This window comes from Phascolarctos cinereus, unplaced genomic scaffold (assembly GCF_003287225.1).
Source record: "Phascolarctos cinereus isolate Bilbo 61053 unplaced genomic scaffold, phaCin_HiC Scaffold_2;HRSCAF=192, whole genome shotgun sequence".
Classification (NCBI taxonomy): Eukaryota; Metazoa; Chordata; class Mammalia; order Diprotodontia; family Phascolarctidae; genus Phascolarctos; species Phascolarctos cinereus.
Genome location: NW_027555625.1, coordinates 344,435,693 through 344,448,954, shown reverse-complemented (window position 1 = coordinate 344,448,954; position 13,262 = coordinate 344,435,693). Strand labels below are relative to the sequence as shown.

At 36.7% G+C, this 13,262-nt stretch overlaps 1 protein-coding gene across 1 annotated transcript; it reads right to left on the bottom strand.

The window, feature by feature from the left end:
- Positions 1-6,248: 6,248 nt before the first annotated feature.
- IL9 (interleukin 9) lies at positions 6,249-12,464 on the bottom strand. The gene is given in 5 exon segments (XM_020991105.2): positions 6,249-6,439; positions 9,514-9,645; positions 11,964-11,996; positions 12,093-12,128; positions 12,219-12,464. Coding segments are annotated over 5 exon segments (555 nt in total). The 3' UTR covers positions 6,249-6,331.
- Between the last annotated feature and the right edge of the window lie 798 nt (positions 12,465-13,262).

Genomic DNA, 13,262 nt, shown 5'->3' with positions numbered 1-13,262 from the left:
CCCCTTTCCTGCCCATGCTCCCTCCTTCCTATGTCTTCAGGACTGGCACTCTCTGAAAATAACTTCTTGTTAAACCTTAAGGCTAAATAAATAAACCAGATGATCTATCTCATAACATAATTATTGCTCCCAGACCAATGACATTTTAGACCCCTAAATTAATCTTATTTTTCCCACATTAATAATGTTTCTGAAAATAATAATAATTGACTAAAAGAGCATAGGGCAGAAAAAAGGTATCTTCAATGATGAGTCATGTATTGCAATGGAAAATATGTTTTAGATGCCTATCTCTACTTCCATCAATACATCAGTTTTATTTGGGAAACATTTGTTAACCACAAGTGTATTATTTCCTGTCATCATGTGGTATTTTAGTTCATCTTTTATTCTGATCATTTTCTTTGTCATAGGAAGATTTATGATGGGATTTTTGTGTGGGCACATTATTTAATATGACACAACTCTAAGCTACTATTTACTCATACTGGAAAGTGATAGAGGTGATCTGAGCCAGCCAGCCTGAAACATTTAATCCCAGTGATCAAAGACCTCTTAGTTACACAGAAGTCTAAACTAAGTACTTTCTGAGGTCTGAGGGCAAAGTAAATTGCCAAATGAGGGAAATTGGAAACTTTCTTAGTGAAAGCATACTTTAAGTTGGGCTCTAAAGAATGGTTTGAATTTGTTAGGTGAAGAGAGGAGGGCAATGACTTCTTAGGGATAGTTCCTGGATAAAGATATGGAGACAGAAAAATACTGAGGAAGTTAATGCTGTTGGAGAGTTCAGTTTGGCAGGAGTGTAAAATATATAGACAGCAATAACCTGAGATAAGACCAGATGACAAGTTATAAAATTCCAGGCAAAAGAATGTGAACTTTATTCCACACTTGATAGGGAGCCACTGAAGATTTTGTTACAAGAGAGTGATATGACCAGATCTGTGCATAAGAAAGATTATTGTAGTATTGGTTTGTGAAGGAAAAATTGAAAGGAGGAGAGAAAGAAAGGAGAAAACCTGTTCTAAGACTAAGGCAATGAGTCCGGGCAGATGATGATGAGAACCTATATTAGGGTGGCAGCAGTGAGAATAGAAAGGAGAGGACAGATGTGAGTTTATAGAAATTTCCTCTTTCCCCTTCCTTGCTTTTCAAATCTGATCGATTATAGATCTAGTTAATTTTAAATTTAAAAGTAATTATTGATATCTCTTATTTTATACCACCTTAATTTCAAACCCACCACTCTATCCTCCCCAACAAGTTGTCCCCTTGTAATAACGAATAAAACAGAAAAAAATAGCATTTCAGCAAAATCAACTCACACATCAACTCAGTCTAATGTAATATACAATGTTTCATACCTATAGTCCCTTTTCTGCAAAGAAAAGTATCTTTTTGCATCTTTTTATTGGAGAACCATATTCATCCTGTTGATTGATGGATAACCCTGAGGTAATGAGCATGTGAGTTAGAGTACATATTGGCACCAGAAGTAAAAATGAGGAGCAGGTTGACACTTCATGTGGTAACATCTTTAGGCTTAGAATATGTTGAGTCTGAAGTTGCCAGTGGTACATCCATTTAGAAATGTCTTTATGGAAGTCACAGATGAGGGTCTGGAGCTGAGAAAAGATAAATAGATAAAAAGATTTGGGAGTGAGCTGCATAGAAGTCATAGTCAAAGCCATGAGAATAGAAATAAACGATTGTGCCAATGGAGAGAGTGTAGAGAAAGGAATAGACCTTTTGAAAAAAAGACCTCTGGTTCCATTTCTCTACCCTTCCCACTACTACTAGTGCCTTTCCTTTGAGATTATCTTCCATTCACACTATATATTTTGTATGTGTCTAGTTATTTACCTATTGTCTTGTAGAACTTAGCACAGCTCCTGGCACATAGTAAATACTTAATAAATGCTTGTTGACTAACTGATTAGCAAAGGACAGATCCTTGGAGAGTGAAGGAGACAGGGAAGGAGTATTTACAGAAGTAGAGTGACTAGAAAGAGTGTATTATCTCTGAAGATTAGGAAGGAGACAGCATATGGTATGGTCACATCTCATCAATTATGGTAATTTTGTTCTATAAAGTCATCTCAAAAGCAAAGCCACTGAATTAGTGAATATTGAACCTCCTAGGGGAAATACAGGATTAGGATCCTTTGAGTCCCTGGTCATATTTACTTTAGCACTTCCTAGAGAGGCCTCACCTGTAGATCAGTGAATTTCCTCTTCCTTTTTCCTGAATGTACAATATTGTTTATTCATTAGCATTGAACTCATGGCCAGTGGCTCTATAACTTGTGCCAGAATGAAGCTATCTAACACACTTTTCTACATAAGGCACATCACAGCCTTCTTCCAGGTAATATACATACATACATACATACATACATACATACATACATACATACACACACACATATATACACACACACATATATACATATATGTGTGTATGCACATATACATATATGCATGTGTATATGCATATGTGTGTGTACATATATATATATATATATTATATATAATATATATATAATATATATATATATATATATATATTATTGTATGACAGTTTAGCCCTACAATTGGGGATCATTTTAAAGAGTGAAATTATCAACAAAAAGTACAAAAATATGAAAATGGCACTAAATAGGCTTTTAAAAATCGACTATGAGAGCTGGGAATATGCATACTGAATGACTCGGATTTTTTGCTAATCTATTCATGTCTATGACTGACCACAAAAGCACTACGAGTATTGGTTTCAGGCTTACAAATAAGTTTAGCATGTGGGCAAAGTGGCAGACACAGAATCCACAAGTAATCAGCATCAGCTATAGATACAATTGTGCAGCAATGTCAAATGCTGTGGACAAGTGAGGAGGATGAGGACTGAGCAAAAGGTCATTATATTTGTCAAATATTGGGTCACTGGTGACCTTAGGGAAAAAGAATTTCTCTAGAAAAGTTGAAGAGAAGCATTAGGAATATTACAGCCCTTAAAAAGCATTTAGTAGGGAATAGGAGATAGACAATATCATAAATAGATGGGGGAGAGGGATCAAAGAAAGAATGTTTCCATACTGGGAAGACTTTAGCACATTTATAGACAGGCAGGGAGGAGAAATTTCAGGGAGAGATTGAAGATGCTAGAGACAGAGGATGGCCAGGCAGCACTGGGATCAAAGGTGCAGGTAGAAAGATTAGCTTAAGTGAGTAGTAGGGACATTTCTTTTATGATGGGAGGGGAAGAGCAGAGAAGGTGATAATGCTGAAAAGATCTGAGGAATGGAGGGTAAAGCTAAGTGTGTTCATAATGGATACCCTCCATCTCATGGAAATAGGATGCTTCCAATTAAGATATAGGAGGATGAGGAGGGGTTGGTGGCAATAGGACAGAAGAAAAGATTTGAGGATGAAATAAGGAATTGTTAAAGAAGTAGGGTAGGATTTCTGAGCAGCAAGGAATGCCCCACTGAGGTTATGATAAATTTGTAATGGACAAAGCCTAATAGATTTCAATGATTTTTCTCCATCAACACTCAGTAATAGCCTTAGAGAAGGATAAGAAGTCAGGCTGTGGAAATAATCCAAAGATGAGGATTTGGAAGTTAGGAACAGTGAAAAATTGGTGGGGGTTGGGGAGGAGAGCCTAGGGATTCTAGGTTTAATGCTAGTAAAGCATTAAAATTGTAGAACATCAAGTCAGAGAATATCACTGAAGCTGAAGAAACTGAAGAATTGTGTGGTCAGGCTGCCAGAGAGCCTGTCAGCATAGATGTTTAAGTCCCTGAGAAAAAATGGCAGCTTATAAATTCTCTCTTTAACTCAGAAGATTAATTACACAAATCTCCTATTGGGTAAATTCTGCCAAGGGATCCTGAGGCAGCATGGTGAAGTAGATAGGACATGAGACTTAAAGTTAGAAAGAACCGATTCCAGAACTACCTCAGATATTTAATACTTGTGTAAAATGAGGAGGAATTGGACATTCTAAGAAATGTTAGTCAGTCAGTAAACATAACTGTCTACTATGAGACAGACGCTGTGCTAAGTGCTCCATTAGGTTCCTTCCCAGAGGGTATTTTTCCTATGATTGAGAGAGCAGGCTGAAGTCAGGCAGGTAAAGGAGCTGTGTCTCCAAGATCTCTATATTCTAAAATTCTTTGTTAATTCCAGAACTGGAAGCAGAAGGGACCTCTCTTGTGCACCTGTGGAGGCAGAGACAGATCAAGGCTAAGCCAGGATCAGCTTTCAGAGAAAACAATGGCTAATCAAGGAAGGTTCTTATGGGATAGGGATGGAGTGCAGAGCCAACAAGATAGATCCTGAGAGTACAAGCCAAGAAATTACACCAAGAAAATCCTAACACAGGAAGGGAGCATGGTGTAGAGGAATGAGGGAGAGGGGGAAGCACAAGGTTTGGAGTTAGAGATCCTGCATCCAAATCTTATTCCTGGACAACCTTGGACAAGTTGTCTAAGTCACTTGGGCCTTGGCTATCTGTAAAATTAGGGATAAAATGCTTTAGATCATCTGTGAGATCTTTTTAGATTTTAAAGCCTATTAAGTTATTAGAGAAGAAATCAGGGACCAGGTGGAAGGGTGTCACCCAATATTCATTTGGTGGGGAAAACAGGAACCAAGGCAAGAAAATTTCATATTAAGGAATCACACAGCAGGGTCCAAGATTGGGAGTACTCCCAAATGCCAATTTGCATATCTAGCTTTCTGTGACCTATGATTACTTCTATCTAGAGCACTCCAAAATCCTTGTGCCTCTGGATATTGGAAACTAGATGCATTAATATGTTTTCAAATAATACCTCTGACACCTACCTACATGACAATCTCCTTGGGGCTCAGTTTCCTCAACCATAGAATGATGGAGTTGAACTAGATAATCTCTGGGGCTCTTTCCAGGTCTGATCCTACAGTCCTCTTCGCTTTGACTCCTGTCACCAGCACTTTCTCCCAGATTGAAAAATAATGTAATCGTAACAGTAGTAAGAACACATTTCTGTAGCATGTTAGGAGGCAGCTATGTGGCAAAATTCAACTCAAATCTTACCTTCAGTAAGAGGCCTTTCCCAGTCCCAGCAGCTGCTACTGTCTTTCCATTTCAGATTACCTTCATCATTTGCACACATCCTGCACCTATTTAGTTATTTACGTTAGAATGTCATCTGCTTGCAGGCAGGGACTGTTTCCTTTCCTTTCTCTTGCATGTATTATGGTGCCTGAAATATTTGTCATTCAGTTGTGTCCAACTCCTTGTGATCCCATTTGGGATTTTCTTGGCAAAAATACTGGAGTAGTTTGCCATTTTCTTCTCCAGCTCATTTTAAAGATGAGGAAACCGAGGCAAACAAATCAAGCGCCTTACCTGAGATCATACAACTAGTAAGTGTCTGAGGCAGGATTTGAACTGTGGTATTCCTGACTCCCAGCATGGCACTCTATCCACTGTGTCATCTAGCTGACCATCCTATAATATGGTAAACACTTAATAAATGCTTGTTGGCTGACTGTCCTAGGTAGTGAGAGCATTAGGCAGATTAACAAAAGAACTGTGGCAAAAAAGATATGTTCCAGGACACAGATCCCCTACCTGCTTGGCTGTAGTGTAGCACTCCTTTCCCTCACCTCACACATACATGGTCTAAACCCCTCCGCAAGCAGTAAGCTTCTTCTTTTACCCAATTTCATAACCAGGTACTCTTCAATCCCACTCTTAGATTATGTTTTCTAGCCATTTGTTTGGAATAAGAATGTTCGTTATCCTGAAATTCCTATCAGACCCATTAAAATATGCTGTGGGGCTTATTTCTGTTCTTTGCTTTGAAAGGGAGTGACAATGCTATCCATATCCAGAGAGAAAGAACTTTGAGTGTAATTGAAGTATAATTTTCTTGCTTTTTTTCTTGCTTTTTCTTTGTCAATGACTAATATGGAAATGTTTTTTCATTATTTCATGTGTATAATTGATATCATTTTGCTTGCCTTCTCAGCAGATGGGAGAGTGGAGAGACTTTGGAACTCAAATTTTAAAAAGAAAAAAATGTTAAAATAAATAAATCATAGGGTTTTTTTTTAAAGAAAGAGTGTGATAGAAGATACTCACTTAGATTAACTCACTCAAATTTTTTTTTGTTTGTATTTTTTATTACAAAATGGAAAGAGCAGCTTTCAAACAAATTATCAAAGCTTCTTTAAACTCAAGATTCTCATTTGGACTTTAACGTTAATTATTTCAGTGCAATAATTATAGTAGGATGATTTATTTAGATAATAAATATGTTAAATAGTAATTGCTTGTTCATTAGTTGTTAGAAATAGGTACTTTCTGGAAGTTTTCCTGGAGAGCCTTCAGAAACTCCATTGTGTTAGCAGTGAAGGTCTCATTGCATGGCTGGTAACATGAAAAAGGCTGCAGAAAGAAAATAGAGCAAATTTAGAGTTTCTGCATCTATCATGCCCAGTTTATACTGCTCAGTAAGAATCATACTAGCTTAGGAACCGGGTGAAATTTGATCTAGTAATTACAACAACAACAACAAGAATACCAACGATAATAATTTGATACTTCTGTAGAAGCTTAAATTTTTGAGTGTTCTTTATGTAAAATATTTTATTAAGCCTGAAAACAATCACGTAAGGCAAGTACCACAGGTATTATTAGCCCCACTTTACAGATGGGAAAACTAATCTCAAGAGACCAAGCTGTCCTTGGTCACTTAGCCTAAAAAGTGTCAGAGGTAGAATCTGAACCCAAGTCTTCTTGATTCGAAATCCACCATGAATCATACCATTGGAGATCCATTCCCTGTATGGTTTTCCTCTTTCAGAGTCCTTTAACAAAATACAAATTCCCCTGATAGGAGGTGAACACCTTACATTAACGTTTCAACTGGAATGAATTGGTAGTCCTCCTGGAATGGCCTCCAGACTTGGGACTAAGTCGGAGAGAATGGTCATTGAAAAGAGATGGAATGGCACAAAACACAAATCACACACTTCAATAATTTTGTCAGGGCTGATGTCCTAGAACTAATCATTTAATATCTCAATTCCTTGTTTTATCAAAAGAAGCATTAGGTGACTTTTAGAATGCCCATTTAGTTTCATTAAAGACCTCATTTTAGCCCCTCATGCCTCAGTCACATTTTTATAACAAAGCAAAACTCTGAGAGAACATGTCAATGTTATCTGACACTAGAAAGGGTTAATGTTGGAACTGGAAGGAACCTTAGCAATTATCTGGTGGGGATGCTCTGGCAAATATTTAAGAATAGGCTTCCTGGGGGGAAAAAAATCATAGGACATATTTTTAAGTTTAATTGGCATATTTAACATTTTCAACGTCTCTTTTCTTATTCTAGACAATCAACAAACCAATAAATAAAGCCCTAATTTGGGAGCCTTTGCTGATTTCAGAGGTGTAAGTGCTTACACTGATAATTTTACAATCTGTTCTCCACCAGTAAGATCTCCAGCCAGTAAGAGTTGGTTCTAGTATTTTCTGGCATCTGATCCAGCTCCATCATTTTACAGATGAGGAAACTGGGGCCCAGAGAAATTAAGTGACTTGCCCACATCACAAAGGTAGCAAGTAGCTGAATTAGAATTTGAACTGAGATCCTCTGACTCCAAATTCAGCACACTTTCCACTGTCCCAAGTCAACTGACCAGGAGGTACCCTGACTAACCCTCCAGTGTCTTCTTGGCACATACACAGAAAGCTTTAGGCAATAAACTGTGTGTGTTCTGATCCGTGTGTGCTCACTTTCCCATTACACTCTTCTAGAAAGATCACTGCCACGGCTGCACTACTTACTAACCTAGAAGTTAGATCAAGGATGCTGCGTCTTCTTCTCTTCCTTCCCCTCAGTCACTCAGGTCAAACAGTGACAGCTAATATGCTTATAGTCTTATACAATTTAAAAGATCAGAAAATTACTTATGTAGATATAGTGTGGCACAGTAAGGTACAGTACTCAGTTGAGTCAGGAAGAATTGGGTGTATAACTAGCCTTTGACACTTTTTAACCATAGGGCCATATGCAAGTCATAGAATTGTTCCTGGACCTTAGTTTTCTCATCTATAAGATGAAGAGGTTGGACCAGATGACCTCCAAGGTCTCTTTCAGCTCTGAATCTATGATTCTGTGATTCTGAGCCTCAGTTTCTCATCTGAAAAGGAGAGATGAATACGCCTGTATTACCTAGCTCACATAACTATGTCAGAAAGATCTGACTGGATCATGAACGTAATGCAACTTATAAGATTTAAAGCGCTGATTGGTGTGAAATGTGCTTCAGAAGAAAGGTGCTTCTGAAAGCCATTTGTTTATAATATAACTAAAATAGGATAACTAGAATAGACATTTCTCCTGAGGCAGACCTTCAGAATACTCTTGGTAATTCTCTTTAAAAGTTAGAGGAAGCTGACATTTATATCCAAGATTTGCAGGCTTTAGACCTGGGATATTACTTGTAACTTTCTCTGAATCACTGTAATAGAATAGTTTCCTTGCTCTGTCAGTATCACCAGCATTTGTGACCCTTCCAAGTAGGGGATGTTTGTAAAACTCACAGAACGGGGAGTCCATGTGAGTGACTGTAAGTTTTAGAAGTAAAATTAGAAGCCTAACTTTCTTTGCTTTATATTAAAATTTCACTTGCTTGTGATTTTCCTGCAGTTGAGAAGCCTGCTGGTTTACTCCTCTTTCTTTATAACTTCTGTCCCTGGACCAAGTATTGATTATTGGTAATACTGATTAGCATTAGTGTTGATAATACTGATTACTGTACACCTAGGGAATAATTTAGTATTATGATTTGTTTGTTTGTTTTAGGGTCCAGACTCTCAGAACTTTAACTGACAATTATAGTGGCACTGGATTGGTCCATTTTCCTATAGCAGCTAGGAGGTCATTGGCTACATTGGCTGTGATAATATTTAATTGATTGTTTAATACAGATACTACTTCTAGCCAGTCAACAAGCACTTATTAAGTGTTTATTATATGACGGATACTGGGCTAAGCTAAAGGATAAAAAGAAAGACCACACTTCAAGGATTAAAGGCCTGGCCTTCTGATGTTTTTTGGAGGCACACTGGTAGTATTATGTAATAAGACTTGGCTCTAAGCACACTATTTTGTCCTAGCATCCAATTCTGCTCAAACACTTATTAGCTATGGGATCCTAGGCAAGTCATTTTCAGAGCCTCTATTTTCTTCTTTATTCAGTGGGTGTTGTATTACCAAAACTACCTAACTCACAAGATTGCTATTTAGAAAGTGCTTTGCAAATCTTAAAATAATATAAAAATGAGCTTTTTTCAGATATTGGAATTCTTAAACCTCTTTAGACAACAATAAGCCACCAAAACCAACTTTATTACTTGTGGCCAGAAAAATTTATCTGGCATTCAAAGTCAGATAAAATCACAAACAACAGTTCATAATAGGAAGAAAAAAAAGAAAGAAAGAAACTTACTTTGCATTTGAGGCGCCTTAGCTGCCCGACATAACTCTGCACTCTAAAGATGGTTCGACTATAACTTGGTTTCAATGTGTCAGACATCTTTGTCAGCCCATACTGAAAGCACGATGTGCTACAGCTGTTCTGCTGAAACATTACATTACAGTTTGTTATATCATATCATATTATGGTATATGTTATGTTATGTCATGTCATTTCATGTCACGTCATGTCACGTCACATCACATCACATCATACAATATGATATGATATCACATTATATTACAGTATATTGTAATATATTATACGGTCTTGTGTAACCAAAAGGACAAAATTTTAGCAGGACTTCAGTCAGAATTTTAATATAACAAATTACTACATTTTATCTCGATATAGAGCATGTCCATTTTTGCATTAAGAATTTGGCAATTCAGGTATTGTCAATATTTAAATCCATCGTCATTTTCCCAGGAATACCTCATTAGAAAAAAATTCTCAGTATTGTACTTCAGGGAGAAGAAGGGTTGTTGGTGACAACCAGGGTCTGAGCTTACTTTTTATCAGATCCTTATACTTTCCAACTGTTGGGAGCATAGGATTTAGAGCTGGACAAAACCTTAGAGATCATCTAACATAATTCCTTCCTTTTATGGATGAGACAACTAAGCTTTAGAGTTCTTCTTGCCACAAAAGTCGTATGGACTCAAACCTAGGCCTTCTGAAACTCAGCCTAATATTCTTTCTACCTCACTAAAGTTGATTCACTAAAAAAAAAAGCCTCTTTATATTTGAAATATATTAAAAAAGAAAGAAATCTCTGTGCCATAACTTAAGTGTTTGACTATTTTTAAAAATCAAGAAATATTAAATTCAAGGACAGAAGTTATAAACATACATTATGTTGTTGTTCAGTCTTGGCAAAGACACTGGAGTGGTTTGTCATTTCCTTCTCTAGCTTATTTTACAGATAAGGAAACTGAGCCAAACAGGGTTAAGTGACTTGCTGTGTGGCCAGATTTGAACTCAAAAATATGAGTTTTCCTGATTTTAATCCCTGTGCTCTATCCACTGTATCACCTAACTGCCCCAAATATGTGTTATGTTTTCTTTTAAATAAATAAGAGGTAACACAATGCAATGGGAAGGGACACTGGAGGACATGAATTAATTCAAGTACTGCTCTAGTTCCTGACTCCATTTGTGACTTTGGGTAAGTCACTTAACCTCTTAAGATCTTAGGTATTTCATCTATACAATGAGAGAACAGGACTAGATGACTTTTAGTATTCCTTTCAGCTCTAAATCTCTGATTCTAAGTGCATTAGTCCCCTTTACTTTTAAAGTAGCATTCTTGGAATTATTTGGGAAGGAATCTTAGGATCATTGTGGAAGTATGAAGGCTAACCAGGGTAGACACCTTAAATTCTCTGACAATTCCCCTGGTACTTGAAGTGCAGAAAAAAAAATGAATGCTTTCTGATTTCAGCTCTAACCATGCCACTCACCTTCCTATGCTACACTATGAGTTTTTGGTAGAGACAGGACAAGATGAAAGAAAAAAATGAAGGGACAAATAGCAAGATGAGAGGGAAAGACAAATATAGGCAATTGGAAACATTGTACACCATTCAGAAATTGAGAGTAGGATTAAAATTGCCAAAATTAAAATCTTCACTTTCTCCCCAATTTCCAGTGGCAATGGCAACATTTCCAATTCTATATTGTCAACAAAGGAAACATTATAGCCATGAAATAGATTTAAAATTGCAGAAATCCAGACTCACATGGCAGTTGATGCCAGACAAGAGGTAGAATATTGACTATTTCCATTACACTATGAGGAAGTGAGTAATGTGGTAAAGAAGAAAAAAGTACTGCCTATGCACTGGATTCTTGGTTTTTTCATTCATACTTTGAAGTTTTATTTGAATAGTAAATACTGACATTAATCTTGAAAGATGCTGTTTACTTTAAAATACCACAATCAGTATTTTAATCTCTTAAATTTTATGAGGCTGGCTACAAATGAAGGCTTCATTCTTATGCTGTATCCAGAATCATATGGTTTATAGTTGACAGAGACCTTAGAAGACCATCTAGTCCAACCACTCTGGACCTTACAAAAGAAGCAACTGAGAACCAAAGTGGCTAAATAATTTCCCCATTGTTTCCTAGGTGGAGAAGGAAGTGGAATTTGAAACCAGGTATTTTGGTACCAAACTTTTTCTCTATGCTCATCTCATGAGTTCTGAATTTTGACAAAAAACAGCAAAGTGATAATCTTTATAAATTGCTTTGCAGACATCAAAACACATGTAATTGTAGCTATCATTATCATTATCATTACAATTATTTACTAACATTAAATTTTTAGATGAATGCAATTCAAAAATGAATATTTGAAAATAAGTAAGTATAGTCTATATAGTGCTTTTCTCACAGAAGACATAGGAAGTCATACTTACAGAAGATACAGGAAGACATAAACAGTCAGTCACCTGCAAAAGAGATATTTAAAGATAAGATTCTGTTAAGTGATACTTGACAACAGAAAAATATCAACAGGGCTTAAAAATTCTGACCCATTCACTTACATTGGCACTGCAATTGCATGTTGCAGCAGTCTCTTTCTAAATTAGAAAAAAAAATCACGTTGAATTCAGTCTTATTTTTAGCTTCAAATCGTTCACCATGAAAAACACCAGCCCTCCTGAACATACCTCCAAACGCTCAATGAGATTTTGTGTAACCTCAGTTGGTTCCGGACTTGAGCAGAAGTTCCCACTTGTACTTGAGTTTCTATGTAACCTCATTTGGTTCTGGACTTGAGCAGGGGTTCCACTCACTGACAAAAGCAAGATGGAAAGGTAAAGCCCGTGGAAGAACATCTTTGATTCTTCAATGTTTAACTAAGTCTGCAGGCTCTCCTCTTAAATCGTGTCTTCTATAAATTCCCTTTCGATCATGGAAAACCCCTGACATCAAATTGACACCACTTTTTCTATGTAAGTTTAGACCACCTTTTTTTAAGAAAAAAATCCAATTGAGTCACTTAACAAAGTATAATCAATTTTGTGCCAGGAAATTTCAGTCCTCAGAAAAGATGATTTGAAAAGGTTAAGTTGTAAGATGCAGTGGGAATAGTTAAAGATCTTATACTAACTTTTTTTTTCAAGATAGGATTCTGATTGTGAGAATGCTGGTGTTTTCCTAAAAGCTATATATGTGTTTTCCCTTTTAACATTATTTCACATTATACTGAGAATGTTACTCAGTCTTAGGTTCTAGTAATGAGATTTTTTTTTTCTGATTGTGGACAGGGATGGGGGTGTTGGGGAGAGGATGAGTGAGGTCATATGGTAACTTCTCTTTCTTGCATTTTATCTTAAGAATTACTATTGAAGTCAACATATTTCATTCATAAATCTCAGAAGCAATTTTTATTACTGGACCACATTTTGCTCCTGTCCAAAATGCTTAGTACCCACTTGCAAATGACCTTGTGCTGGGAAAAGCTGCCAGAGCAGTTCTGAATAGGTACTCTACCTACATTCTGAATCTTATCATCAGACTACTTAGTATTTATGGAGTTGCTTTAGCTTTAGGCAGTATAAAACACATTTAAAGACCAAATCCAGTGATTGGCTTAGGATGGACATAGGTATGATCTCATCCTGTTGCTGAGAGTCCAAAAGCATTCTGCTGCCTTTCATTGAAGTCCACAACCTTGAAGTCATTTTTGACTCTTCTCTCAGCCTCAACAC